The following is a 26799-nucleotide window of genomic DNA, read 5'->3' as shown; positions in this document are numbered from 1 at the left end:
ATTGGTGAAAAAGATGCTGGAGATTCCCTTTTTGTGTGTTTTGGGGGGGGCATGTGCTGTTGGAGATGGAGGAGAAGAGGATGAGGTAAGGCAGTGAATGCTTGTTGAGCACTTGCTGGTACTTGTGCAGCTTGTTTACAGTTCCCTCAGGAGCCCAGTGTAGCAGTGGTACCACCGTATGTGAGCTATCGCTTGGTTCTTAGACATGGCTCCAGAAGAGGTGGCAGCGTGTTGGCAGAGAAGGACTATTCTTCCTGCTCTTGACTTCCATCCACCAGATTCTTAAATTTCCCAAATTCCTTGAGTGACCATTTACGTGGAATTATTTTCTTTTTAAAGAAAGCAAACTCACTGCTTTCTCTCGTATTGTAGTTTGGCTATGTCTCACGTATCAAAGACAGTGCACTGAGATCTGGGCAAACCATGACTCGTGACGGGTTAAGACAACACTGGCTTCTGTAACAGATAAGCCCCAAGTCTTAACACAGTGAGACAATACATGTCACAATCCAACGTGGACGCCCTTGGTTGGAAGGCTGGTTTCTGGGGGTGGCTCAGGGACCCAGGCTTCTTCTACCTTGTGGCCACACCCTGCCCTAGAGCCTTGGAGTCCCCTGTTCAGCTGACGGATGGGGAAAAGGATTACAGGGAAGACATCCCCTTTCTTAACCTTGTCAGCCCAGAAATAAAATGCATCACTTTTGCCCATAGTCTATTGGCAAGAGCTGGTCTCACAGCCCCACCTTGAGGTAAGGGGAGCTGGGAAGTGTGGCCCCTCACTGGGCGGCAGCTTATACTACTAGAGAAGAGGAGCTCTGGTGGATAGCTGTCCCTCTCTGCCACAAAAGTACGAACAACAAAACTGGTGACAGTCCTCCCTTATGTTCATATCTAGCTTTTTACATCTCAAAACTTGATCATCATCTCACTTCACTGAATTCCATTCATCAATTCCAACACTTGTTGGGCATCTAATGGTGCCATATGCTGCTCTAGCCCCCAGAAATGGGGTGACAGGACGCGGTCTTGAGGGGAAAAAAAGGCACGCACACCAGCAATAAGGATGCAGAATATATGGTCCAGAAACCTTGTGAGGGCTTGAGTGCTCCTGCGGGAAAAGTGCTAGACTTGGAGCTTAGGCTTGGATTCAAGATGTGGCTCAATTCCTCATCCTAGAAATGAAGATAAAAATATCATCCCTGCCTATCCAGTTCACAGGATTACTGGAAGGAGGAGATGAGACAATGCCTGGTAAAAGGCCATACAAATGCTTGCTCTCGTCAGATACGTCAACCAGAGAGTTAAGAGAGGTCACACAGTTGGTTAGATCTTTGTCACCTAACACTGCTGGTCCAGTATTCTTTCTACCCCTGGGCAGGGGTATTTGGTGGCCATTTTTGAGATGGCTGATCAAGATGTTGTTCATTCTACCCAAACACAAAAGAATGAAGGGGGGTATTTTACCTCTGATGGGCATGGCTTTCTCCTACAGCTGAGAAAAGTCATTGGTAAATAAATGGTGGATGCATCTGGTACACTTTGATGATGTAGTTTGTATCAGGTCTTCAAGATCTTTAATATCCATTGAGGTCACAATGTAGACTAGTATTACAATCTTAAATTATCTTATTGTTTGCTTGTTCATTGTTTGTCTCCTACCACCACCATGGAAGCCCTTGAGGGCAGGGACCTTGTTTGTCTTGCTTACTACTGTATCCAGGTCAATTATACTCTCAGGCTCTCAGTAAATGTTTCTTGGGTGGGTGAGTGGATGGATGGATGGATGCGTGGATGGGTGGATGGATGGAAAACCGCCACAGACTTATAGCATTGTCAGGCAAGCACAGAGTCCAAGTCTGCATGTAGGGGACTTGCTGCAAAGCCTTCTCCAAACTACATTGCACAGAGAGCTGTAAAATCAGATAGTCCTGTGTTTGAGTCCCAAATTCACCGCTTTCTAGCCTGTGACCTTGAGCAAGGTACTTAACCTCTCTGAGCCTCAATTTCTTTTTTCTGTAAAATGGAGATAATAACTATATCTACCTCATAGTAAAATTGTGATGATTGCATGGAAATTGTATAGATAAAGTGTCTGATTTCAAACTCGGAGCATAATAAGTGGTAGGTATTTTGGTAGTTATTGTTTTGTCAAGTTCCTTTTAACACTGTAGCAATTAAGTACCCATGACTGGAAGTCATCAGATATGTTTCCACAAGGTGCCAATATATTAGGAATGAACTAAACATAGGCATGGAAAAGAAATAGAAAGCTTACTTAGGTATTCTTAAGGAAATCATCTCCTGATACTTCATTGAACAGAGAGAAAAAGGGCTGGGAGTTCAAGGGACTAAAGTAGATAATCCAGGAAACTTGGTTTAAATAATCATTTTCAATCATTTACCCCTGATTCGCTCACCATTAATGCTTGCAAGGAGTGAGGAGAACTTTTCCCTTCTATCTAATTACGTTTCCATTTGTTAAATGCCTTCATCATGCCAGGCATCTTACAAGCTATCTTATTTCATCCTACTGATAGGCAGATACCATCTCCATTTTGTAAAGGCTGGTAACTCTCATATTTGTATATTCATTTAGTCCGAGCTCTAGATTCAAATGACTTGCCGTCTAACTTACGGTGGTCTAATCAGAGCTCTGATTTTCACTCCCAGATTTGTTCTTCCCAAGTCTTAGATTGCCACTACCACACACAATTGCTCAAACCACAAACCTCGGTTCTTCTTTTCCCCTCACGCTTCATATCTAGTCTATCAGGAGCTCCTGTTGGCTCAGCCTCCTGATATGAACACTGTGTCTGTCCATTTCACCCCTGACTTCCAAGTATTAGCCCTTGAGCTTTACACTGTTCTCCCTCCTTTTTTTTTCCTTCTCACTCTGAGGAACTAGTCCACTGGACATTAAATGCTCTTAAATGCAGAGTAGGAAGGGAGGTCAAAACTGGATAATATGCCCTCAACAAAACTGGATAATATGCCCTGGTACCAGGACTGATCAGGGCTCCCTGTGCCACTTGAACAGATTTGAAAAAGACGGATGGCTGCTAATGAGAGTGACTTTCTACAGATTTGTTTTAATGTACACAGCAGCTAATGCTCGCCAGAATTTCTGCTGGAAATTGACTACTCATTAAAAAAAAAAAAAAAAGAGTAGGGCTACATGCAAGGAGAGCTTAGAAAGGCAGATGAATTCAGAATCTACCAAATACTAGGAATCAACTGGGCAATGCTTATTCAGAGTTGGAAGGACAGGCAGGGAGGTCCAGGACCTGGCCAGAGGCCAGTGCCCAGGGATGAGATGGGATCCGGAGACAGCAGAGGGTTGTCTGGAGGGTAAGCACGTTGTCCAGGAGATGTGGCCACCTCCAGGCCCCAGGCGGCCAGCAGTCAGCTACCAGGTGTCTCAATAAGAACAGGAACCTTGACAGGTGAGCAGAGGCACTATGGGGATCCTGGCTGGGTGACGCTCAGAAACGTAGGCAAGGGTGTCTCAAATGTCTTAGGGCAGTGCACTGATTTCTTGGGCTTCATAGTTGTAGTGCCTCCATGATACAAATAATAATAATAGTAATAATAATAGCAGCTAACCTTTATTGAGCATTTACTATGTGCCAACCACTGTAATAAGTACTTTTTAGGGATCTTTACCAAAATCTAGTAAATACTACTTTTATTCCCATTTCACAGGTAAAGAAACTGAGGCATAGAGATATTATACCCCTAGTTGGTAGTGGTGACAGGATTAGAACCCTGGAAGGCAGTCTTCACTCATTTGGATTTTTTTTGTTGGTTTTAATTTTCAATCTCATTGTAAACTTTGCAATATTTTTACTCTCGTGGAATTAACAGAACTGTGACTTTGAGTTTCATAATTTACAAACCTGACCTCCTTTACCACTTTGATCCTGTCTTTGGAAATTACCATTTTCCCTCTAGGAAGTCAGGGGGCATGCTTTTCTCCTCATTCCTCACCCCCAAAGGCTCCCATCCAGTGTTTACGCTGGGAATTCCAGCCTGGCCGTGGGGATCAGGGAATTCTGTCCATCCGAGGCTGAGCTCAGGTCACCAAGCTGGGGTCAGAGGAAGCCTGGTCAAAGGAAAGTAAGACCCTACTTCTAAGAGGGGATTGAAGGACAACTGCAGGTCCCCAGGCTGGGGCAGAAAGCTGGGATGTGGGCAGCAGTCCAAGAAGAGGCATAGGTCTCAGGAATGGGGTAGAAGCCCACGTGAAGAGCAAACTAGTCACTAGACTGATTTGTGAAAAGACAAATTCATCCATCCCTTGACTTGCTGTCTGGCTTTGGACAAATAAGTTAATGTCTCTACACAATGGGAGCAGTGATCCTAAGCTGTAGTATTAACTGAGAGAACCTGTGCTAAGTTCCTGACGTATAGTAGCACTCAATAAATACATAACGCTGACACCATTAACAATACCACCTCCAAAGTGTTAGACTTGGGTACTAAATGACCTCCTGCCTTGGGTCAGGATTGATTTGGGGAACCAGGGATGTGGGAAGTGCTGTACACAGGGGTTCAGGAGTGCCCATCTTGGAGGAAAGAAAGATACATAGTACAGGAACCAAGTTGAGCTTGTAAGAATTCACAAAACTTCAATTATTTGTTCCCTAACTTTAAGATGAGTCACTCCTCAATGTTAGCTGAAGTCTAGGTACCTTTAGTGTTATTATACATACCAGATAACCATCTTCTACCGTGTCACTTCACTTCCCTTATCTTGTCCCACCCCCTACCTGCTCTCTCCCTGACCTCCAACTCAGACCCTGGAAGATACAGGGGTAGGGGGCCTGCTATCCTCATATTAATAACAATAACTCCATTTTGAGTGCCCGCTAGATTTCTGTCCTGTGCTAGTGGTTGGGCTTGGGTGTCCTCGTACCTTACTGTCCAGATGGCACCGTCTAGCGTCCCATAATGACGCTAGCCAGCCAAGGCTGCACCAAGGGCTCTTTGAGAAAATGGTCGAATTTGGCCACGAAGAGGCCTTTGCACTTTATCCATTTTGGGGGCGCACAGGATTGTATCAGGAGACTTCTGTCTGTGACACCTACTCTTCTTCCTCCTAGACACAGTCCTCTTACCAGCAACTCGCACAATGTTCCCTTCCTTTCCAGAACACCCTGGGGTCCCCGAGGCACCAACAGGCCCAAAGAATAGTTGTAGTGCTCTGAGCTTTTTAGAAGCAACATCCCACCTTCCCTTTCTTAAACTTTTTACCCAGACCACGGTCAGCATGAAGGGGCAGATGGGTTAACTGGCTACTGCTCTCGCCCAGGGCAGGATAGACCCCAGGCTGCCAGGCCAAGTGCTTCTCCAGCAGGGGGCATGCACCCAGACGGGCAGGGTGAACACTTGGGACAGGAGGACCTTCCGGGGCCTCGTAAGCCACCCAGGCTGGGACGGCCTCTGCTGCTGCAAGGGGAGAAGAGAATAGCGCTGTTGACTGGGCTGGCCTTGGCTGAGTCCCAAGGCTCTGCTGGGAGGACCTTGTATAACCTCAACGGTTCTTCTCTCTGTGGGTTGATACAGGTTCAAAGTTTCCTTCTGCACTTTTGGCAAGGAATGCCGCCCCACATGCTGCCCGTGCTGGGCTCCTCCACGGTGGTGAACATCGTCGGCGTGTGTGACTCCATCCTCTACAAAGCTATCTCCGGAGTGCTGATGCCCACTGTGCTGCAGGCATTACCTGACAGGTGGGCACGCTTCTCCTCATATCCCCTCATGGCTGGTTTGTCCTCAGCAGGTATTGTTCCTGCTTCTCATTTATTGAATAGAACCATGCACTGTCTGGGGGCCTCCCTTGTAAAGGCCATTAATATTGGACTTTAAAATATTAAATTTTATTTATATTTTTGAATATAAATAAAATTTAGTATTTCCAGTATAAATAAAATTTAACATTTTGAACCTCTTCTATCATTCAAAATTCAAAAAGGATGATATGTTACACAGTGAAAAGTCTCCTAATCTTCTTCCGCACATACCCAGGTCCTCTCCCCAGAGCATCAAATACAGTCATTTTCTTAGGGCCCCGTCCGGATCTGCTATGCACATGTAACCAGTGCATGACATATACTTTTTCTTACTCAAATGATGACATACTACATATGCTGTTCTGTACCTTGTTTCAAAAAAACAAGTCTTGGAGATTGTGTTGGGCAGCTTCTGTGCCCCTTCAGATGCAGGCTCCGCTGTGTTCCATGCTGCCTTCTGCCCGGTGAGGGGTAGGTGGGGAGGGTGGGCTGCATGGAACTCCTTACGGGGCTCCCTTTCCCTCTGCCTTCCAGCCCTGATCAGCTGGTGGTGGGGAGGGGGTCAGAAGGGACATCAAAGGGAGGGAGGAGAGTGAAGTCCGGAGATTGCCTCACTACCTCCCTCCCTATGAGGTCACCCCCGGCTGGCCACGTACCTCCACTGGGCTCTGCTGCCTTCCAGGCCGCCTCTCTCCCTCCAGGTTGTCCTTTCGTCATGAGGTGGATGAGAGCCTGCTGACCCTAACCCCCGGTTGCAGCGGTCACCTTTATGGGTTCTCCTATGCCTATCCACGCCTTTATGACTTGTCCCTTATAAACAAACTCTAGTGTTTTGAGTGGCATCTGTTTCCTGTTGGGACTGCTACAGAGAGCATTTTACATCAGTCTATAAAGAGGTGTTTGTTTTCTTTTTCACACCTGCATATTGTTCCTCCGTATTGAGTCAAATTAGTTGTCTTGATGTTTCCAATCTTGTCCTATTACAATGCTGTGATGAATGATGTTTTTAGTACATTCTTTTACATGGTGCAGTTTGTTAGTTTCCTAGGGCAATAACCACAAACTGGGTGGCTGAAAACAACAAACGTATTCCCTCACAGTTCTGGAGGCCACAAGTCGAAAATCAAGTTGTTGTCAGGGTTGGTTCTTTGCAGAGACTTTGAGGGAGGATCTGATCTGTGCCTCTCTCACAGCTTCTCATGGCGTTCCTTGGCTTGTAGCTGCATCACTCCAGTCTCTGCCTCCCATCTTCACATTGATTCCCACTCTGTGTCTTGCTGTCTCCCGTAAGGACACTTGTCACTGGATTTGAGGCCCACCCAGTTAATCCAAGGTTTCATCTCAAGATCCTTAATTTAATCATATCCACAAAGGCCCTTTTATCATGTAAGGTCAACTTCACGGGTTCCAATTGGACGTATTATGGGGGGGAACAACCCTTCATCCTACTACATAGAGTATATGTGCAGGATAAATTCCTAAAGGGCTGAATTCCTGGTTCAAAGGGTCTGTGACTTAAACTTGTCTCAGTGAGGTTTTAATTTGCATTTATCTTATTACGAATGGAGTTGAATATCTCTTCATGTCTTTAAGAGTGATTTCTATTTCTTTCCCATGAACTCTCTGTTCTTATTCTTTGACTATTTTTCTATTTGGTAGTTGATGTTTTTCTCATTGATTTCTTTTTTTAAATTTTATTTTATTTATTTTTTTATACACCAGGTTCTTATTAGTTATCCACTTTATACATATTAGTGTATATATGTCAGTCCCATTCTCCCAATTCATCACACCACCACCACCACCACTTTCCCCACTTGGTGTCCGTACGTTTCTTCTCTGCATCTGTGTCTCAATTTCTGCCCTGCAGACCAGTTCATCTGTACCATTTTTCTAGGTTCCACATATATGCGTTAATATACGATGTTTGTTTTTCTCTTTCTGACTTACTTCACTCTGTATGACAGTCTCTAGATCCATCCACGTCTCTACAAATGACCCAATTTCGTTCTTTTTTATGGCTGAGTAACATTCCATTGTATATATGTACCACATCTTCTTTATCCATTTGTCTGTGGATGGGCATTTAGGTTGCTTCCATGACCTGGCTATTGTAAACAGTGCTGCAATGAACATTGGGGTACATATGTCATTTTGAATTGTGGTTTTCTCTGGGTATAGGCCCAGTAGTGGAATTGCTGGGTCATATGGTAATTCTATTTTTAGTTTTTTAAGGAACCTCCATACTGTTCTCCATAGTGGCTGTATCAATTTACATTCCCACCAACAGTTTAGGTCTTCTGCCCATTTTTGGATTGGATTGTTTGTTTCTTTAACATTGAGCTGCATGAGCTGTTTATCTATTTTGGAGATTAATCCTTTGTCCGTTGATTCGTGTGCAAATATTTTCTCCCATTATGAGGGTTGTTTTTTGTTTTTTGTTTTTGCGGTATGCGGGCCTCTCACAGTTGTGGCCTCTCCCATTGCGGAGCACAGGTTCTGGACACGCAGGCTCAGTGGCCATGGATCACGGGCCCAGCCGCTCCGCGGCACATGGGATCTTCCCGGACTGGGGCACGAACCCATGTCCCCTGCATCGGCAGGCGGACTCTCAACCACTGCGCCACCAGGGAAGCCCGAGGGTTGTTTTTTTGTCTTGTTTGTAGTGGGGTCTTTTGTGTCTCCATACAAATTTTAAGATTTTTTGTTCTAGTTCTGTAAAAAATGCCATTGGTAATTTGATAGGGATTACATTGAATCTGTAGATTGCTTCGGTAGTATAGTCATTTTCACAGTATTGCTTCTTCCAATCCGAGAACATGGTATATTTCTCCATCTGTTTGTATCATCTTTAATTTATTTCATCACTGTCTTATAGTTTTCTGCATACAGGCCATCTGTCTCCCTAGGTAGGTTTATTCCTAGGTATTTTATTCTTTTTGTTGCAATGGTAAATGGGAGTGTTTCCTTAATATCTCTTTCAGATTTTTTGTCATTAGTGTATAGGAATGCAAGAGGTTTCTGTGCATTAATTTTGTATCCTGCAACTTTACCAAATTCATTGATTAGCTCTAGTAGTTTTCTGCTGGCATCTTTAGGATTCTCTATGTATAGTATCATGTCATCTGCAAGCAGTGACAGTTTTACTTCTTCTTTTCCAATTTGTATTCCTTTTATTTCTTTTTCTTCTCTGATTGCCATGGCTAGGACTTCCAAAACTATGTTGAATAATAGTGGTGAGAGTGGACATCCTTGTCCTGTTACTGATCTTAGAGGAAATGCTTTCAGGTTTTCACCATTGAGAATGACATTTGCTGTGGGTTTGTCATATATGGCCTTTATTATGTTGAGGTAGTTTCCCTCTATGCACACTTTCTGGAGAGTTTTTATCATAAATGGGTGTTGAATTTTGTCAAAAGCTTTTTCTGCACCTATTGAGATGATCATACAGTTTTTATTCTTCAGTTTGTTATTATGGTGTATCACATTGATTGATTTACGTATATTGAAGAATCCTTGCATCCCTGGGATAAATCCCACTTGATCATGGTGCATGATCCTTTTAAGGTGTTGTTGGATTCGGTTTACTAGTATTTTGTTAAGGATTTTTGCATTTATATTCATGAGTGATATTGGTCTGTAATTTTCCTTTTTTGTAGTATCTTTGTCTGGTTTTGGTATCAGGGTGATGGTGGTCTCGTAGAATGAGTTTGGGAGTGTTCCTTCCTCCGCAATTGTTTGGAAGATTTTGAGAAGGATGAGTGTTAGCTCTTCCCTAAATGTTGGATAGAATTCACCTGTGAAGCTATCTGGTCCTGGGCTTTTGTTTGTTGGAAGATTTTTAATCACAGTTTCAATTTCATGCCTTGTGATTGGTCTGGTCGTATTTCCTGTTTCTTCCTGGTTCAGTCTTGGAAGATTATACCTTTCTAAGAATTTGTCCGTTTCTTCCAGGTTGTCCATTTTATTGCCACAGAGTTGCTTATAGTAGTCTCTTAGGATGCTTTGTATTTCTGCGATGTCTGTTGTAACGTCTTCTATTTCATTTCTAGTTTTAATGATTTGAGTCCTCTCCCTCTTTTTCTTGATGAGTCTGGTGAATGGTTTATCAATTTTATCTTCTCAAAGAACCAGCTTTTAGTTTTATTGATCTTTGCTATTGTTTTCTTTGTTTCTATTTCATTTATTTCTGCTCTGATCTTTATGATTTCTTTCCTTCTACTAACTTTGGGTTTTGTTTTTTTTTCTTTCTCTAGTTCTTTTACTGTCTCTTGTAGACAGCATATATATGGGTCTTGTTTTTGTATCCATTCAGCAAGCCTGTGTCTCTTGGTTGGAGCATTTAATCCATTCACATTTAAGGTAATTATCGATATGTACGTTCCTCTGACCATTTTCTTAATTGTTCTGGTTTTGTTTTTGTAGGTTCTTTTCTTCTCTTGTGTTTCCCACTTAGAGAAGTTCCTTTAGCATTTGTTGTAGAGCTGGTTTGCTGGTGCTGAATTCTCTTAGCTTTTGCTTGTCTGTAAAGCTTTTGATTTCTCCATCGAATCTGAATGAGATGCCTGCCAGATAGAGTAATCTTGGTTTTAGTTTCTTCTCTTTCATCACTTTAAGTATATCATGCCACTCCCTTCTGGCTTGTAGAGTTTCTGCTGAGAAATCAGCTGTTAACCTTATGGGAGTTCCCTTGTATGTTATTTGTCATTTTTCCCTTGCTGCTTTCAAGAATTTTTCTTTGTCTTTAATTTTTGTCGATTTGATTACTATGTGTCTTGGCGTGTTTCTCCTTGGGTTTATCCTGTATGGGACTCTCTGGGCTTCCTGGACTTGGGTAGCTATTTCCTTTCCCATATTAAGGAAGTTTTCGACTATAATCTCTTCAAATATTTTCTCGGGTCCTTTCTCTGTCTCTTCTCCTTCTGGGACCCCTGTAATGCAAATGTTGTTGGGTTTAATGTTGTCCCAGAGGTCTCTTAGGCTGTCTTCATTTCTTTTCTTTTTTTTTTTCTTTATTCTGTTCTGCAGCAGTGAATTCCACCATTCTGTCTTCCAAGTCACTTATCCATTCTTCTGCCTCAGTTATTCTGCTATTGATTCCTTCTAGTGTAGTTTTCATTTCACTTATTGGATTGTTCATCTCTGTTTGTTTGTTCTTTAATTCTTCTAGGTCTTTGTTAAACATTTCTTGTATCTTCTCGATCTTTGCCTCCATTCTTTTTCTGAGGTCCTGGATCATCTTCACTCTCATTATTCTGAATTTTTTTTCTGGAAGGTTGCCTATTTACACTTCATTTAGTTGTTTTTCTGGGGTTTTATCTTTTTCCTTCATCTGGTACATAGCCCTTGCCTTTTCATCTTGTCTTTCTGTGAATGTGGTTTTTGTTCCACAGGCTGCAGGATTGTAGTTCTTCTTGCTTCTGCTGTCTGCCCTCTGGTATATGAGGCTATCTCATTGATTTTTAAGAGCTCTTTATTTTTTAGGAATATTAACCATTTATCTGTAATAAGAGTTGCAAATCTTTTCTCATTTTGTTCCTTTGGTTTTGCCATACAGAAAATATATTTGTGTAGTTGAATTTATCAGTCCTTGTTTTTATGGCTTCTGGATTTTGTTTCATTGTTTTAGAAGTCTTTCCCACTCCGGTTACAAAATAATTTTCCCATGGTTTATGCTACAAACTTTATGCTTTGATTCTGTGCTTTTGAACTTTTATCCAATTTGGAATTCATCCTTGTGTAAGATGTAAAGTATGGCTTCATTTTTTCCCCAACAGCTCTCCCTATCCCCATACATATGTTAACTATTCCATTTTTTCGTCACAGATTTGAGGTGCCTCCTATTTAATGTAGTAAATGTTATATGTATTGGTGCTATTTCTAGACTTGCTAGGCTATACCATAGATATTTGTATATATTCATGTTCCAGGGTCACGCTGTCTTTAAGCTTTGCACTTCTAAACATATTTTAATATTTGATAGGCAACTCCTCATACTTACATCTGTTTGTAGAATTTTCCTATTATTGTCTCTTATTTTTCCATATTAAGTACTTTAGCATCAGTTTGTCTATTTAAGTATTTATATACATATAAAAATTTATATATAAATATATGTATGTTCATTGGGATTACATTACACTTATAGATTAATTTAGGGAGAATTACATCTTTATGGTATTGAGAATTTCTAGAAAAGAACACTGTTTGCCTTGCCATTTATTCTGGTCTTAAATTTTGTGGCCTTCAGGAATGTTGTAAATATTTTTTCATGTAAATCATATATATTTTTAAAATTAAATTCATTCTTACTTTTTTTTGTTGCTATTGTAAATGCAGTCTTTTCCTCCATATCTCTTGACTGGTGGTTGTTTATATATATGAAAGCTATTGGTTTCTGTGTGTTATATTTGGACCTGACTGTTTTAAATTTAACTATCTTAATGTTGTATTCCTTTTGGGAGCTTCTCTTAAATTTTCCAGGCTTAGAATTATATTATCTAAAAATGTCTTTCTAATTTATTTCTCTCATCTAATTATGTTGGCTTATTCCTCAAGAACATGTTAAAAGCTCTTGACTTTAATGAGAATGCATCTATTGTTTCTCGGTTAAACATGATGCTGGCTTTGGATTAAGAATGAGATATTCTATCATGCTAAGGAATATCTGTATTTTCTTATTTCATTAAACTTTTGATGAAGAATGGTTGTTGCATATTATCCAATGCTTTCCATCATCTATAGAAGTGATCATATTATCCATATCCTAATATTGAACCATTCTTGAATTCCTAGAATACACCCACTTACTCATAGTCTATTATTTTCTTTAATGTGTTGCAGGATTTTATTTTCTATTTTATTTAGGGTTTCTGCATCAGGAGTCAGAAGTGGGATTGGTTTGCACTTTTCTTTTTTGTTGAATCTTTGTCAATTGTTGGTATCAGCGTTATTTTTGCTTCATATAAGGAATCTGGAAGGTTCCCTCTGCCCCTACTTTTTTTCCTAAGGTCTGAAACAATTTAAATAGCATTGAAATTATTTGCTCTTGAAGATTAGACAGAATTAATTTCTCTTTGAAGGCATCTGGGCCGAGTGTTTTGCGGGAGTAAATCTTTGAAATTTTTCTTCTTTTTTTCCTATGGTAATTGGTCAGTTTAGGTTTTCTATCTTCTCTGAGGTAAGTTTTGGTAAATTATATTTTCCTAGAAAATTATCAGTTTCTTCCAGATCTTTAAATTTACTTGCTTAGTGTTGAACAAAGTGGGTTTGTAGATTCATTGAGTTTCCTTTGTGTCTGTGATTATTTCTGTTTTACTGCATTTTGTTTGCATAGTTGTGTTTTCTGCCATTTCTTTGTGAATAGGTTACCTAATTTGTTTAATTTTTTTCAAGGAAAAAGCTCTTGGATATATTTATTGGTATTATTATTATTTCTTTTTCTCTAACATATTAATTTCTACCTTTAATTAATTTATTTTTAAATAAATTTATTTATTTATTTTTGGCTGCATGGGGTCTTTGTTGCTGCGTGCAGCCTTTCTCTAGTTGCAGTGAGCGTGGACTACTATTCGTTGCAGTGCGCAGGCTTCTCATTGTGGTGGCTTCTCTTGTTGCGGAGCATGGGCTTCAGGCATGGGGCCTCAGTAGTTGCAGCATGCAGGCTCAGTAGTTGTGGCTCACGGGCTCTAGAGTGCAGGCTCAGTAGTTGTGGTGCATGGGCTTAGTTGCTCCACAGCATATGGAGTCTTCCTGGACCAGGGATCAAACCCGTGTCCCCTGCATTGGCAGGCAGATTCTCAACCACTGTGCCACCAGGGAAGCCCTGCCTTTATTTTTTTAACTCCTTTTCCTTTCTTAAGTTTACTCTGTTACTCATTTATTCAACACATATTTATTGAGTGCCTCCTATGTGTCTGACTCAGATCTAGGAAGTTGGGTTATATCAGTGACCAAAAAAATTGACCAAAAAATAGATGTTTGATGTATTTACTTTCTTTTTCTTTCTGAATTTTTTTTCTTTCTTTTTTTTTTTTTTGGCTATGTTGGGTCTTCGTTGCTGTGCACGGGCTTTCTCTAGTTGCGGCGAGCGGAGGCTACTCTTCATTGTGGTGCGCAGGCTTCTCATCATGGTGGCTTCTCTTGAGGAGCACAGGCTCTAGGCACATGGGCTTCAGTAGTTGCAGCACACAGGCTCAGTAGTTGCAGCATGTGGGCTCAGCAGTTGTGGCTCACTGGCTTAATTGCTCTGCAGCTGTGGGATCTTCCTAGACCAGGGCTTGAACCCATGTCCCCTGCATTGGCAGGCGGATTCCTAACCGCTGTGCCACCAAGGAAGTCTGGCAGGTGGATTCTTAACCACAGCATCCCCAGGGAAGTCCCTATGTACTTTCTTTTACTTTTGGTTAGTAACATAAGTATTTCAGGCTCGGCTTTTTCCTTTGAGCACTATTTTAGCTTTATCTCATAGGTTTTTTTTGTTTGTTTGTTTTTGTTTGTTTTGTGGTATGCGGGCCTCTCACTGTTGTGGCCTCTCCCGTTGCAGAGCACAGGTTCTGGACAGGCAGGCTCAGCGGCCATGGCTCACAGGCCCAGCCGCTCCGCGGCATGTGGGACCTTCCCGGACCGGGGCACGAACCTGTGTCCCCTGCATCAGCAGGCAGACTCTCAACCACTGTGCCACCAGGGAAGCCCTATCTCATAGGTTTTGATATGTAATATTTTAATACTGTTATTTTCTAGATATTTTGCCACATTGATTTGGAGTTCCTTCTTGTCCTAAGAATTTAAATAGAGCATTTAAAAATATCCAGTTGTTTGGAGCTATTATTTCCTGGTTATGTTGTTCATTTTAACTGTACTGCTTTGTGATTAGACTGTTTTCTGAACTATTTCTTCTTTTCAGACTGTGCTTAGATTTTGTTGTCTAATATATAGTCAGTTTTGTTACACTTGAAGAAGTACTCTGTATCTTCATACAGACTTTTTGACATATATGTATTTGGACCAAATTTATTGTTATTTAGTTCTTGTGTTGTCTTAGTGTTTGTCCACTTAGACTGTTATGGACTGAGAAAGGTTAGTAAGTTAAAGACTGATTTCTAATGTGTGCCAACATATTTCACCTTGTATTTCCTATTATTTTGTTTTTGAATGTTAGTGCTTTGATATTTGTAATTGCTTCGTCTTCAGTGTGAGTTGTAATACCTTCCTTATGAATTACAACATCTTCATTGTAAATTGCACTCTTAGCATTATAAAGTCTCATTTAATTTTTTTTGGCCCAGAATTTAATTTGTCCGATATTGAAATCATGACCTCTATTTTCTTTTTGTTTTCATCTGAGGGAATACATTTGCCCACTCTTATTTTTAACCTTTATAACTCACTTGTATACAGAACCATTAGAATTTGTTTTATTATCCAATCTGATATTTTTCTCTTATAAGGTAAGTCCAGCCCATATACATTTATTGATACAACAGATACTTTTGTTCTTAGTTCTATCAGTTTATTTTATATTATTATTTATATTTTATAGCTTTTAATTTAATTTTATTTTTTAAATTCAAGTTTATTGAAGTATACCTTATATTCATTAACATTCATCATTTTTAGTGTATACAACAAAATATAAAATAGTTTCATCACTTCAAAAACTTCGCCTATTTTGTCAGTGCCTCTCCCCACTGGCAGCCCCTGGCAATCACTCATTTATTTTCTGTGCTTATACTTTTACCTTTTCCAGAATCTTATATAAATGGAATCACATGGTAAGTAGCCTTTTGAGTATGCCTCACTTCACTTAGCATAATCCATGTTGTTGTGTGTAACAGTAATTTGTTTTTTTTTTAAATTGAAGTATAGTTGATTTACAATGTTGTGTTAATTTCTGCTGTACAGCAAAGTGACTCAGTTATACACATATATACATTCTTTTTTAATATTCTTTTGCATTATGGTTTATCCCAGGATATCGAGTATAGTTCCCTGTGCTATACAGTAGGACCTTGTTGTTTATCCATTCTATATGTAATAGTTTGCATCTACTAAGTCCAAACTCCAGTCCATCCCTCTCCTACTCCTCCTCTCCCTTGGCAACTTCTACGTCTGTGAATCTGTTTCTGTTTTGTAGGTAGGTTCATTTGTACCATATTTCAGATTCCATATATACATATCATATGGCATTTGTCTTTGTCTGGCTTAATTCACTTAGTATGATAATCTCTAGTTGCATCCATGTTGCTGCAAATGGTATTATTTCAATCTTTTTTTATGGCTGAGTGGTATTCCATTGTGTATATGTACCACAACTTCTTTATCCATTCATCTGTCAGTGGACATGTAGGTTGTTTCCATGTCTTGGCTATTGTAAATAGTGCTGCTGTGAACATAGGGGTGCATATATCTTTGCGAATTATAGTTTTGTCTGAATATATGCCCAGGAGTGGGATTGCTGGATCATACGGTAATTCTATTTTTAGTTTTCTGAGGAACCTCCATACTGTTTTCTGTAGTGGCTGCACCAATTTACATTCTCATCAACAGTGTATGAGGGTTCCCTTTTCTCCACACCTTATCCAGAATTTGTTATCTGTAGGCTTTTTAATGATGGCCATTCTGACTGGTGTGAGGTGGTACCTCACTGTAGTTTTGATTTGAATTTCTCTAATAATTAGCGATGTTGAGCATCTTTTCATGTGCCTATTTGGCCATCTGTATGTCTTCTTTGGAGAAATGTCTGTTTAGGTCTTCTGCCCATTTTTTGATTGGGTTGTTTGGTTTTTTTTGTTGTTGAGCTATATGAGCTATTTGTATGTTTTGGAAATCAAGCCCTGTTGGTTGCATCGTTTGCAAATATTTTCTCCCATTCCATAGGTTGTCTTTTCATTTTCTTTATGGTTTCCTTTGCTGTGCAAAAGCTTTTAAGTTTAATTGGGTCCCATTTATTTATTTTTGCTTTTGTTTCCATTACTCTAGGAGACAGATCAAAAACATTTTTTTGCCATTTATGTCACAGAATGTTCTGCCTATGTTTTTGTAGTAGTTTTATAGTATCTGTCTTACATTTAGGTCTTTAATCCATTTTGAGTTTATTTTTGTATATGGTGTTAGAGAATGTTCTAATTTCATTACATGTAGCTATCCAGTTTTCCCAGCACCACTTATTGAAGAGAACATCTTTTCTCCAATGTATATTCTTGCCTCCTTTGTTGTAGGTTAATTGATCATAAGTGCATAGGTTTATTCTGGGCTTTCTATTCTGTTCTGTTGAACTATGTGTCTGTTTTTGTGCCAGTATCATACTGTTTTGATTACTGTAGCTTTGTAGTATAGTCTGAAATCTGGAAGGGTTACACCTCTAGCTTTTTTCTTTTTTCTCAGGTTTACTTTGACAATTCTGGATCTTTTTCAGTTCCATATAAACTTTAGGATTATTTGTTCTAGTTCTGTGAAAAATGTCATGGGTATTTTGATAGGAATTGCATTGAATCTGTAGATTACCTTGGGTAGTATGGCCATGTTAACATTACTGATTCTTCCAGTCCAAGAACACAGTAAATCTTTCCATCTCTTTGTGTCATCTTCAATTTCTTTCATCAGCATCTTATAGTTTTCAGAGTACAGGTTTTTTGCCTCCTTAGGTAGGTTTATTCCTAGGTATTTTATTCTTTTTGTTGTGATGGTAAATGGGATCATTTTCTTTATTTCTCTTCATGCTATTTTGTTGTTAGTGTGTAGAAATGCAAGAGACTTCTGTGCATTAATTTTGTATCCTGCAACTTTACCAAATTCATTGATGACCTCTAGGAGTTTTCTGGTGTTGTCTTTAGGATTTTCTATGTATAGTGTCATGTCATCTGCAAAATGACAGTTTTACTCTTCCTTTTCAATTTGGATTCCTTTTATTTCTTTTCCTTGTATGATTGCTGTGGCTAGGACTTCCAAAACTGTGTTGAATAGAAGTGGCAAGAGTGGGTATCCTTGTCTTGTTCCTGATCTTAGAGGAAATGCTTTCAGCTTTTCACCATTGAGTATGATATTAGCTATGGGTTTGTCATATATGACCTTTATTATGTTGAGGTATGTACCCTCTATGCCCACCTTCCAGAGAGTTTTTATCATAAATGGATGTTGCAGAATTCTTTATGTTTTCTGGGTACAGTTCTTTTCCAGAGTTGTATTTTGAAACTATTTTCTTTCAATCTTTGCTTGGCTTTTCACGTTATACACAATTATCACTTGAGGAGCAGAATTTTCAACTTTTGGTGAAGTTCAGTCTATCAATATTTTATGATGTGGATTTTGCTTTTGGTGTTATATCTAATAATCATTTGCCAAGAAAGGTCACAGTTTTTCCCTAGATTATGTTCTAGATGTTTTAGGTTTTACAATTTTTACATAATTTTTTAGACTTTACATTGGTTCATTTTGAGTTTTCCATATGGTGTAAGGTGTAGGGATAAAGGTTCATTTCTGCTTTTTGCAGATGAAAGTCCAAATATTCTAGCACCAATTGTTAAAAAGACTTAACTTTTATTTATTGAATTACATTGAAGTTTTGTGGGAACTTACTTGGCTGTGTGTGTGTGTGTGTGTGTGTGTGTGTGTGTGTGTGTGTGTGTATTTCTGGACTCTCAATTCTGTTCCTTTCTTTTATATGTCCTCCTTTCACCAATATCACACTGTTCTGATGACTGTGGCTTTGTAGTAAGTCTTAAAGTCAGTTAGAATGGGTGCTCCAACTTTGCTCTTCTCTTTCAAAACTGTTCCTTTGCTTCTGCATATTAAGTTCATAGAATCTGCAAAAAGTTCTGTGAAATTTTGTTTAGGATTATATTGAATCTATAGATAAATTTTGAAAGAATTGACATCCTAACTATATTGTGTCTTCCAATCCATGAATGTGGTATATCTCTCCGTCTATTTAGGTCCTCTTTAATATTCTTCATTGGTGTTTCATAGTTCTGGAGTTTTTAGCAAATAGATTTTGTACATGTCTTGCTAGGTTTATATCTAATTATTTTGTGGGTTTTGGTGCTATTGTAAATGCTACTATTTTTTACGTTCAGTTTCCAGTTGTTCATTGATAGTTGAAGAAAAATGATTGATTTTTGTTTGTTGATCTTGTATGAGATCCTATTAAACTCACTGACTAATAGCTTTTTTGTACATTCTTTGGGATTTTCTATGAGTATAATCATGTATTCTAGGAATAAAGACACTTGTATGTCTTGATTTGCAATGTGTATACTCTTTTCTCCCCCTGTCTTATTGCACCTCTCAAATGATGTCCCCATTTAAGTAGGGGTGGCATTTTTGCATTTTCCCTGATCTTAAGGAAAAGCATTCAGTATTCGTTATAAAAACGATACTAGCCATAGGTTTTTTTTATGGATGCACTTTATCAGGTTGGAGAAATTCCTTTCCATTTCTAGTTTGTTGAGAATTTTTATCATGAAAAGATTTTGAATTTTGTTAAAAGCTTTTTTGTACCAAGATCATCATATGGTTTTTCTTCTTTAGTTTGTTAATAAGGTGGGTTACATTGTTTGACTTTCAAATATTGAAACAGGCTTTCATCCTCAGGATAAACTCGCTTGGTCATGATAGTTTCATACATATGTATAATTGCTACATCTGAATTGCTAATATTTTGTTGAGGATTTACATTCATGAGAGTTATTGATCTTTAGTTTTATTTTCTTTTAGTGTCTTCTGGTTTAGGTATCAGGGTAATCCTGGCCTCATAAAATGAGTCCCTCTCTTCCTTTTTCTGTAAGAGTTTGTATAGAATTTTATCTAAAATTTTAAATCCGTGAGCTTAAACGTGTTCATAGTATTTCCTTATTATCCTTTGAATATCTGTAGGATCTGTAGTGATGTCCCTTTTTTCATTCCTGATGTGGGTAGTTTATATCATGTTTTCTTTTTGTTGGTCATCAATGTTATTAATCTTCTCCAAAAGCCATCATTTAGTTTCTCTGATTTCTTTGGTTTCTTACTGTTTTTCTGTTTTCAATATTATCGATATATGCTTTTATCTTTTGTTCTTGCTTTGAGTATAATATACTCTTCTTTTTTAATTTTCTTTAAGTGGAAGCTTAGGTCATTGATTATAAATCTTTCTACTTTCCTAATAAAGCATTTAATGCTATAAAATTTCCTCTAATCACTGCTTAGCTGTATCCCACAAATTTTGATGTTATGTTTTCATTTTAATTCAATTAAAATATTTTCCCTTGTGACTTTCTTTCTGACTCATGTGTTATTTAGAAGTGAGTTGTTTAATTTCCAAATATTTCAGGATTTTTGACATATCTTTCTGTTATTTCTAGTTTAATTTTCTTATAGTCAGGTTACATATGTTGTATTGTATCAGTTCTTTCACACTTTTTTGAGACTTGTCTGGTGGCCCAGAATATGTTGGTGAATATTCCATGTGTACTTGAAAAGACTGTATATTCTGCTCTCATATGGTGGAATGTTCTATAAATGTCAATTAGGTCGTTTATTGTTAGCATTTTTTATGTTTTCTATGCCCTTGTTGATTTTCTGTCCATTTGTTCTATTGTTTACCAAGAGAGGAATATAGATGTCTCTAACAATAATTGTGGATTTGTCTATTTGGTTTTTTACTTCTTTCAGTTTTTGCTTCGTGTATTTTGAAGCTCTATTAAGTACATACACATTAAGATTGTTGTGACTTCTTGATGAATTGCCTGCTTTTCATAATGTAAAACCTTTCTTTATCACTGGTAATATTTCTTGTTCAGAAGTTTACTTTGATTAGTAAGATAGCGACTCCAGCTCTTTTTTTTGTTTTTTTTTTTTGTTTTTTTTTTTGCGGTACGTGGGCCTCTCACTATTGTGGCCTCTCCCATTGCGGAGCACAGGCTCCGGACGCGCAGGCTCAGCGGCCATGGCTCACGGGCCCAGCCGCTGTGCGGCATGTGGGATCCTCCCGGACCGGGGCACGAACCCACGTCCCCTGCATCGGACTCTCAACCACTGCGCCACCAGGGAAGCCCCTCCAGCTTTTTTTTTTTTATTAGTGTTTGCATGATATATCTTTTTTCCACTCCGTTACTCTATGTCTTTATACTTAAAGTAGATTTCATATTCTCAACATATAATGAGGTCTTGTTTTTTTATCCAATATGACAGTTTCTAATTTTTAGTTGCTATGTCTAGACCTTTATATTTAATGTAATTAATTTACATGGTTGGATTAAAATATTCTATCTTGCTAGTTGTTTTCTGTTAGTTCCTTCAGCTTTTGTTTCTTTTTTTCCTCCTTTTGTGCCCGGTTTATAGGAAGCACACAGGATAAATGAACAGTTAAGTGTCACTACAAGGAAGAAATCAACCAAATCAGAATGTGGGGCATTCCATGGAGCAAATAACATGATGTTGCCAATAAATCAATGGCATGAAATAGAATTTTTTTTAAAGGCTTAAGAAATAGAACAAGGCAATTATATCTTTTATGCAATGTGTGGAACTTGTTTGGATCCTGATTCAGACAAACTAGAAGATGTCTTTGAGAGGAATAGAGAAATTTGAGTACAGACCGAGCGTTAGATAATATGAAGGAACTACTATTCATTCTGTTGGGTATAACAATGGCATGGTGGTTTTAAGTGTTTGCTCATGTATGTACATATATAAATACATATTTAAAACTTGTCAGAAATGCATAACATCTTGAATTCACTTAAAACACTCTAGAAAAGAAAAAGAAGCATGTGGTAAATTAAACTGGCAAAATGTTGCTAATTATTGATGCTGGGTCATGGGTATTTGAAGGTTTGAAGTTTTTCATAATAAAAATGTTAAAAACAAAACTCAACAAAGTAGAGTGCACCCTGAAATAGAGACCACAGAAAAGAACCAGGTCTGATGGGGAAATGATGAATTCTGTTTGGACATATTTAGTTCGATGGACCTTTTGGGGCTTTGAAATGGATGTGTCCTGCATGCAGTTGGTCCAGAGTTCTAGAGGTGGTGACTGAAGCTGTGGGCATGGAGAAACTATCCAAGGAAGGAATACAGTGTGATAAGAGAGGGCCCAGGACTAGACTTGGAAGAACTGGACGATGTAATGGCCAGGTAGAGGGGGCTGAGCTTTGTGACTGGGGAGAAGTAGCCAGAAGGTGGAGGGGTCACAAATGCCAAGTGAAGTAAACATTTCCAAAAGGAGGAAGGGCTAACGGAGCCGAATGCTGCCAGATGTCAAGCAATGTGAGGACCGAAATGAGTCTATGGGTTTGTGTCATGGATGGAAGTCGCCGCCTGGGTGGGAGCTTTGTAGGCGGAGGAGGTACAGGAGTGAGGTGAGGAGTGAATGGGAGGTGAAGAGGAGACGGAGAGTCTAGCCAACTCTGAAGAAGTATGTCTGTGAAGTGGAAGAAAGAGGATAGTAGCTTGAGGAGGTAGAGTGAGGAAAGAAGACGGTCTTTTGTTGTTAAGGTGAGACATTTTTGAACATGTTAACGTGACAAGAGGAATGATCAAGATAGAGGAGACGGTGAATATGCAGCAGAAGGAGCAGTCAGCGGCGGAAGGTTCCTGAGAAGGCAGGAGGGGAAGAGGTGGGCTGGCTCCTTGATTCTGTCAGGTAGGCTGACTTCTTCGGGGTGTTTTCCCTGAGGAGTAGGAGGTGGTGCCACCTGCTGGTGGAGAGGGGCGAGGTGGGGGTTTGGAAGTGTGAGGAACACGGAGAGGGTTGTAGTAAGTCATGGAAAAGGAAAGAGTGAGTGAGCAGGGGAACACAGTTAGGACTGCTTAGCTAGCGGGAGAATCCGATGGGGACTGAATGAGAGCAGGGTAGGCAGTGTTGGTGGAAGGCAAGGATGGTGTGGATGGTGAGGCTGGGGAGAGGTCCTTGTGGCAGGCATGACTAAGGAGGAGGACCTCATGGAGGACACCGGACCTATGGTGATGAGCAGATGATTTTGATGGGGAGAGCCTGAAAATGGTGCTTAATGTTTCCTCGACTCCAGATTCCCATCTCATATTGCAACCAACTGCCCCCTCAACCCTTCACCCCTCTAGCCCTCCCCCGCCCCACCTCCTGCCCCCAAACAGTCCTTGACTTTCCAAATCTGACATGGCTTCCAGGTCTGTGTCAGGGTTGTTTGTCAGTTTAAAAATGTACTCTTGCTTCCCAGTTCCTACCAAGAGGCAAACATTTTAGTAAGCCTGAGTCCCTGCTGTGTGGGCTGGCGTGGCGGTAGGCTGCAGATGGGGTTCCTGCCCGCCTGGGGAGCTCCAACAAGACTGAGCAGCATGAGGAGGAGAGGCCAGTTGCAAACGGTGCTCTCAGGCCCACTGTCCACTGTCATCACCCCTCCCACAAGCCTCTTCAAAAACACGAAGGATGGTGTCTTACTCGCAGACAGGGTTCTGGATGATGCCAAGCATCGCAGTGGGCTTTTCCCCACACCTGTGTATGCTGTGTCTCCCTTGTCGACCAGCGTGGGCACCAGAGCACATTCTGTCCACGCCCTTCTCAGACCCACCAGCTCTCCACAGGGCATGGACTGCTGACCCTGTCCCTGAGTTGCTGCTTTCAGTGGCGCCTAATGGTTGCAGTCAAAACACCATCAGAGGAAATAAGACTCTATAGGGGCCTGTGGGGAGGACTGGGCAACACACAAGGCACCTAGCATGTGTCATTTCTCTTTCTAGCTTAACTCAGGTGATCCGAAAGTTTGCCAAACAGCTGGATGAGTGGCTAAAAGTGGCTCTCCATGACCTCCCAGAAAATTTACGAAACATCAAGTTTGAATGTAAGTATGAAGTTTGGGAGCAGGGGGGAAGGGAGGGTAACATTTTAGTGCCAGGTATTTTACATGGGTTGTTAATAAAATAATAATAATAGCTAACAATGTACTGATGCCTACAAAGCACCAACTATCATGCTTAGCACTTTCCATGCGTTAACTTTGTTAATCCTCACAAAATGTTTATTATGGGTGGCACACCTCTCCTTTACAGAAAATGAAACAGGTTTAGAGAGGAAGTAAGCAGCAGAGGCAGGATTGGCCCCTAGGTCTGTTTGATGCCAGAGTTTCTGCTGTCACCACCACACTCCTTATCCCATTTAATCCTCACCCATCTCTGCAACGTAGGAAACAGTATCCCTCTTCTACAGGTGAAGCGCCGAGAGGCAAAGAAACTTCGCCAAAGCCACACAGATACACAGATGGTAATTAGGGGCCAGGAGTCAAACTCACGCCTATCTGACCCTAAAATGGAGATTTCCCCGAAGCTCCTGTCCACAAAGTGGGGGTAATAGAAGACAGACAAGAGCTTCAGGGCTTCATCTATTTAATTCTCTGCCTAATGAGAAAGCAAAATTAATATTTCTCATGGGGGATTCGGACTGTGAATCTTTTCTCTGCTGAGCATCACCACTCATTCCCCAGCATTCATTTTGCCTGAGAAAACTGGTCCTATTTCTCTGTCTCGATGTGTCTTTACTTGTGGGAAGTCTCACGTGCTATTAAGCCAAGGTGAGATGATGTTAAGCCAAATAAAGTTTTAAGATATATGTTTCTTAAAACCCTATTTGAATACAGCTGGCCATGCTTGCCCGCAATAAGTACCAGCAAGGAAAATGAAGGAGATCAAATTACCCTCTCTCCACAGGCAAAGGGGGCCCTTTCAGACGTGCTTTGAGGCCGCCTGCCGTGCCCATCACCTATTGATAAAGCCTGCTTTATTTCACGGCTCTCAGTTCTTTTCTTTGCATGAGCACTAAATTCCACATCACAAAGTTAAAGAAAAAGTAATTAAGGAGAAGGATTAACGATTGATCGGCCTGGAAAATTAGAAGTTCATCTGTCCCCCGACTCCACCTGCCCCCCCCTTCCTCCACCCCATGCCCTATTTTTCCAACCAAGCTGGTTCTGAGTACAAATTAGAATAATCCCAGGGAAATTTCTGATTGTTTCTTGACCAGTTCAGAAATTAATGAGAAGAATGCCCCGTGTCCATTTTAATTACGCTGGCAAAGCAAATCTGTTGAAAGTCCGAAGCCAGGAGGTTTGTCGGACCTGCCACCTATGGGAGCCTGGAGGCGCCCACTCTCCCCAGGGAGCCTTGGGGGTGCACTTCGAGAACGTGCAAGGAGTGGAGACATACACCTCTCCAAAGGACTCTGTAAGGATGAAGACCTTGGGCTGGCACATGGCTTGTCTGCTTCGAAACCTACAGATATAAGATCACCCCACTTCAAAGCATCAGCCTATTATGTCAGCATAGGACCCAGGATCATCCATACAAATAGGTCGTGGAGACTGTTGGATGAAAACGACAGATTATGAATGCAAAGCCACATTCAAGGTGCCGCCCAGGGTTCTATCCTAGAAGCAACCCTGCTCAATCAAGGTTTCCTAGTAGATATACTACTTTTTAAAGGGCCTTCTTCAAAGCTTCCACTTGATTCCTGCAATTATTTATGGGGAGAAGTGATTGAGCTTGCAATTAGCGAAATGAAAGACAAGTAAATAATTGCTTTTACTCACGGTTGATTGACGCCACAGTTTCTCACACCTGCCAGTGTGGAGTGTGGGCAACTTTGAAATATGTACCCCAAATATCGCCATCTTAGGAAATAGTTGTCCATATGGGAGAACAAAGAAGCAAATGCAGGGTTTTGCCAGTGGGTGCAGAAAACAGGGTTGGACAGTGACAAAGTTAGGCAAACAAGGAAGCTACTTTTTGAAATCGGCCTGCGGAAAATCCAAGGTCGGACCATAAAGCATAAAATATGTCATACTCACTCTTTTCTTCTTGCAGTGTCGAGAAGATTTTCCCAAATTCTGAGACGACAAACATCACTAAATCACCTTTGCCAGGTAGCTGTCCTGTGTTATATGTTCTAACTACTGCTAAGTCATTGAAAATGAAAGGCAAATCCACAATAACTCTGGAGAGGATCTGTCAGGGTATGGTTGTTTAATAGTACACTCTCACCATTATCTTAAATTTCTACAGATAAGGAATTGAAACACTAGCCAATCACTAAATAGTTTCAAGTAACACACAGAATAATTTCTGACATCATTTCCCCATTAACCTTTCATATATTCTAGGTCCACAAGTTTTGTGTTTTGCTTAAGTACATCGGGGTTTCTCAGCCACTGTTGCCTTTTTGGGCTGGGTAATTCTTTGTTGTGGGGAGTTGCTTTGCTCTACCCACTAGATGCCAGTAAGACCACCCACCCCCCAAGTACCACTTTGGTTGCGACAGTCAAGAATGTCTCCAGCCATTGCCATGTGTAGCCTAGGGGGTGCAAAATCACCCCAATTTTGTTTTTTCCCCAGGTTTCTGTTCTTTTTAGCACAAAAGTGACATTTGCTTACTATTAAAAAAATTTTTTTAATTAATGAAAGTATATACGTGCAGTAAAAAGTGGAAGATCCCGCTGTAGCTCTGTAGTTCTAACTGATGGCATAAAGTTTTGCATTTCTGTTCATTTTGAACCTCAAGGAAGGGAATCTAAGTCTGTTAAGGCAGGCCATTAACATTCATTAAACTGTTAATGACCTTAAAGCCCAGGGGACAAACTGGTGTCTGCAGGTCAAATCTGGCCCGCAGATGTGTGGGGTTATTTTTGTTTGATTGGCATATGTTCAAAAAATTTTTTTTACTTAGTCACTAACAGTTGAAACTAGGAGATGACAACTAAACACCCACATTTTCTGTAGAAAAATTGTAAGAGCTGGCAACCCCAGAGCTAATTTCCCCGGGGCAATAACCAGCTGGATGGGCCGAGCTTTTCTCTAGCAGGCAGGGTCCTCTCATCACCTCCGCTTTCTCTTACACTTGGCCCACCACACTCATGCACTTCACCTGCCTACCTTGTTTATGTGTTCGGGTTTGTAACCTCTCCCTTATATTGTTGGTTCTGGGTTGGTGTGGGTTACTCAAGGTCAAGGTGGGAGGGGGAAGGGTCTCTAGTTAGAGTGGCCTGAAGGAAGACTCCAGGCCAGGAAC

At 40.3% G+C, this 26799-nt stretch overlaps 1 protein-coding gene across 2 annotated transcripts in view; it reads left to right on the top strand.

Annotated features, from left to right (window-relative positions):
* Nucleotides 1–26799, top strand: part of RFX4 (regulatory factor X4) — a 164511-nt gene that overhangs the window by 93912 nt on the left and 43800 nt on the right. For both annotated transcript variants that reach the window (XM_024732164.1, XM_024732163.1), the window contains 3 exons: nt 5566–5729; nt 23484–23584; nt 25599–25657. In XM_024732164.1, coding sequence (XP_024587932.1) covers nt 5566–5729; nt 23484–23584; nt 25599–25657 — 324 coding nt within the window. The remainder of the gene's footprint in view (nt 1–5565; nt 5730–23483; nt 23585–25598; nt 25658–26799) is intronic.

The sequence above is a fragment of the Neophocaena asiaeorientalis genome, unplaced genomic scaffold (assembly GCF_003031525.2).
Source record: "Neophocaena asiaeorientalis asiaeorientalis breed wild unplaced genomic scaffold, Neophocaena_asiaeorientalis_V1.1 scaffold418, whole genome shotgun sequence".
Lineage (NCBI taxonomy): Eukaryota > Metazoa > Chordata > Mammalia > Artiodactyla > Phocoenidae > Neophocaena > Neophocaena asiaeorientalis.
The sequence above is the reverse complement of the archived record's forward strand: the minus strand, read 5'-3'. Positions and strand labels throughout refer to the sequence as shown.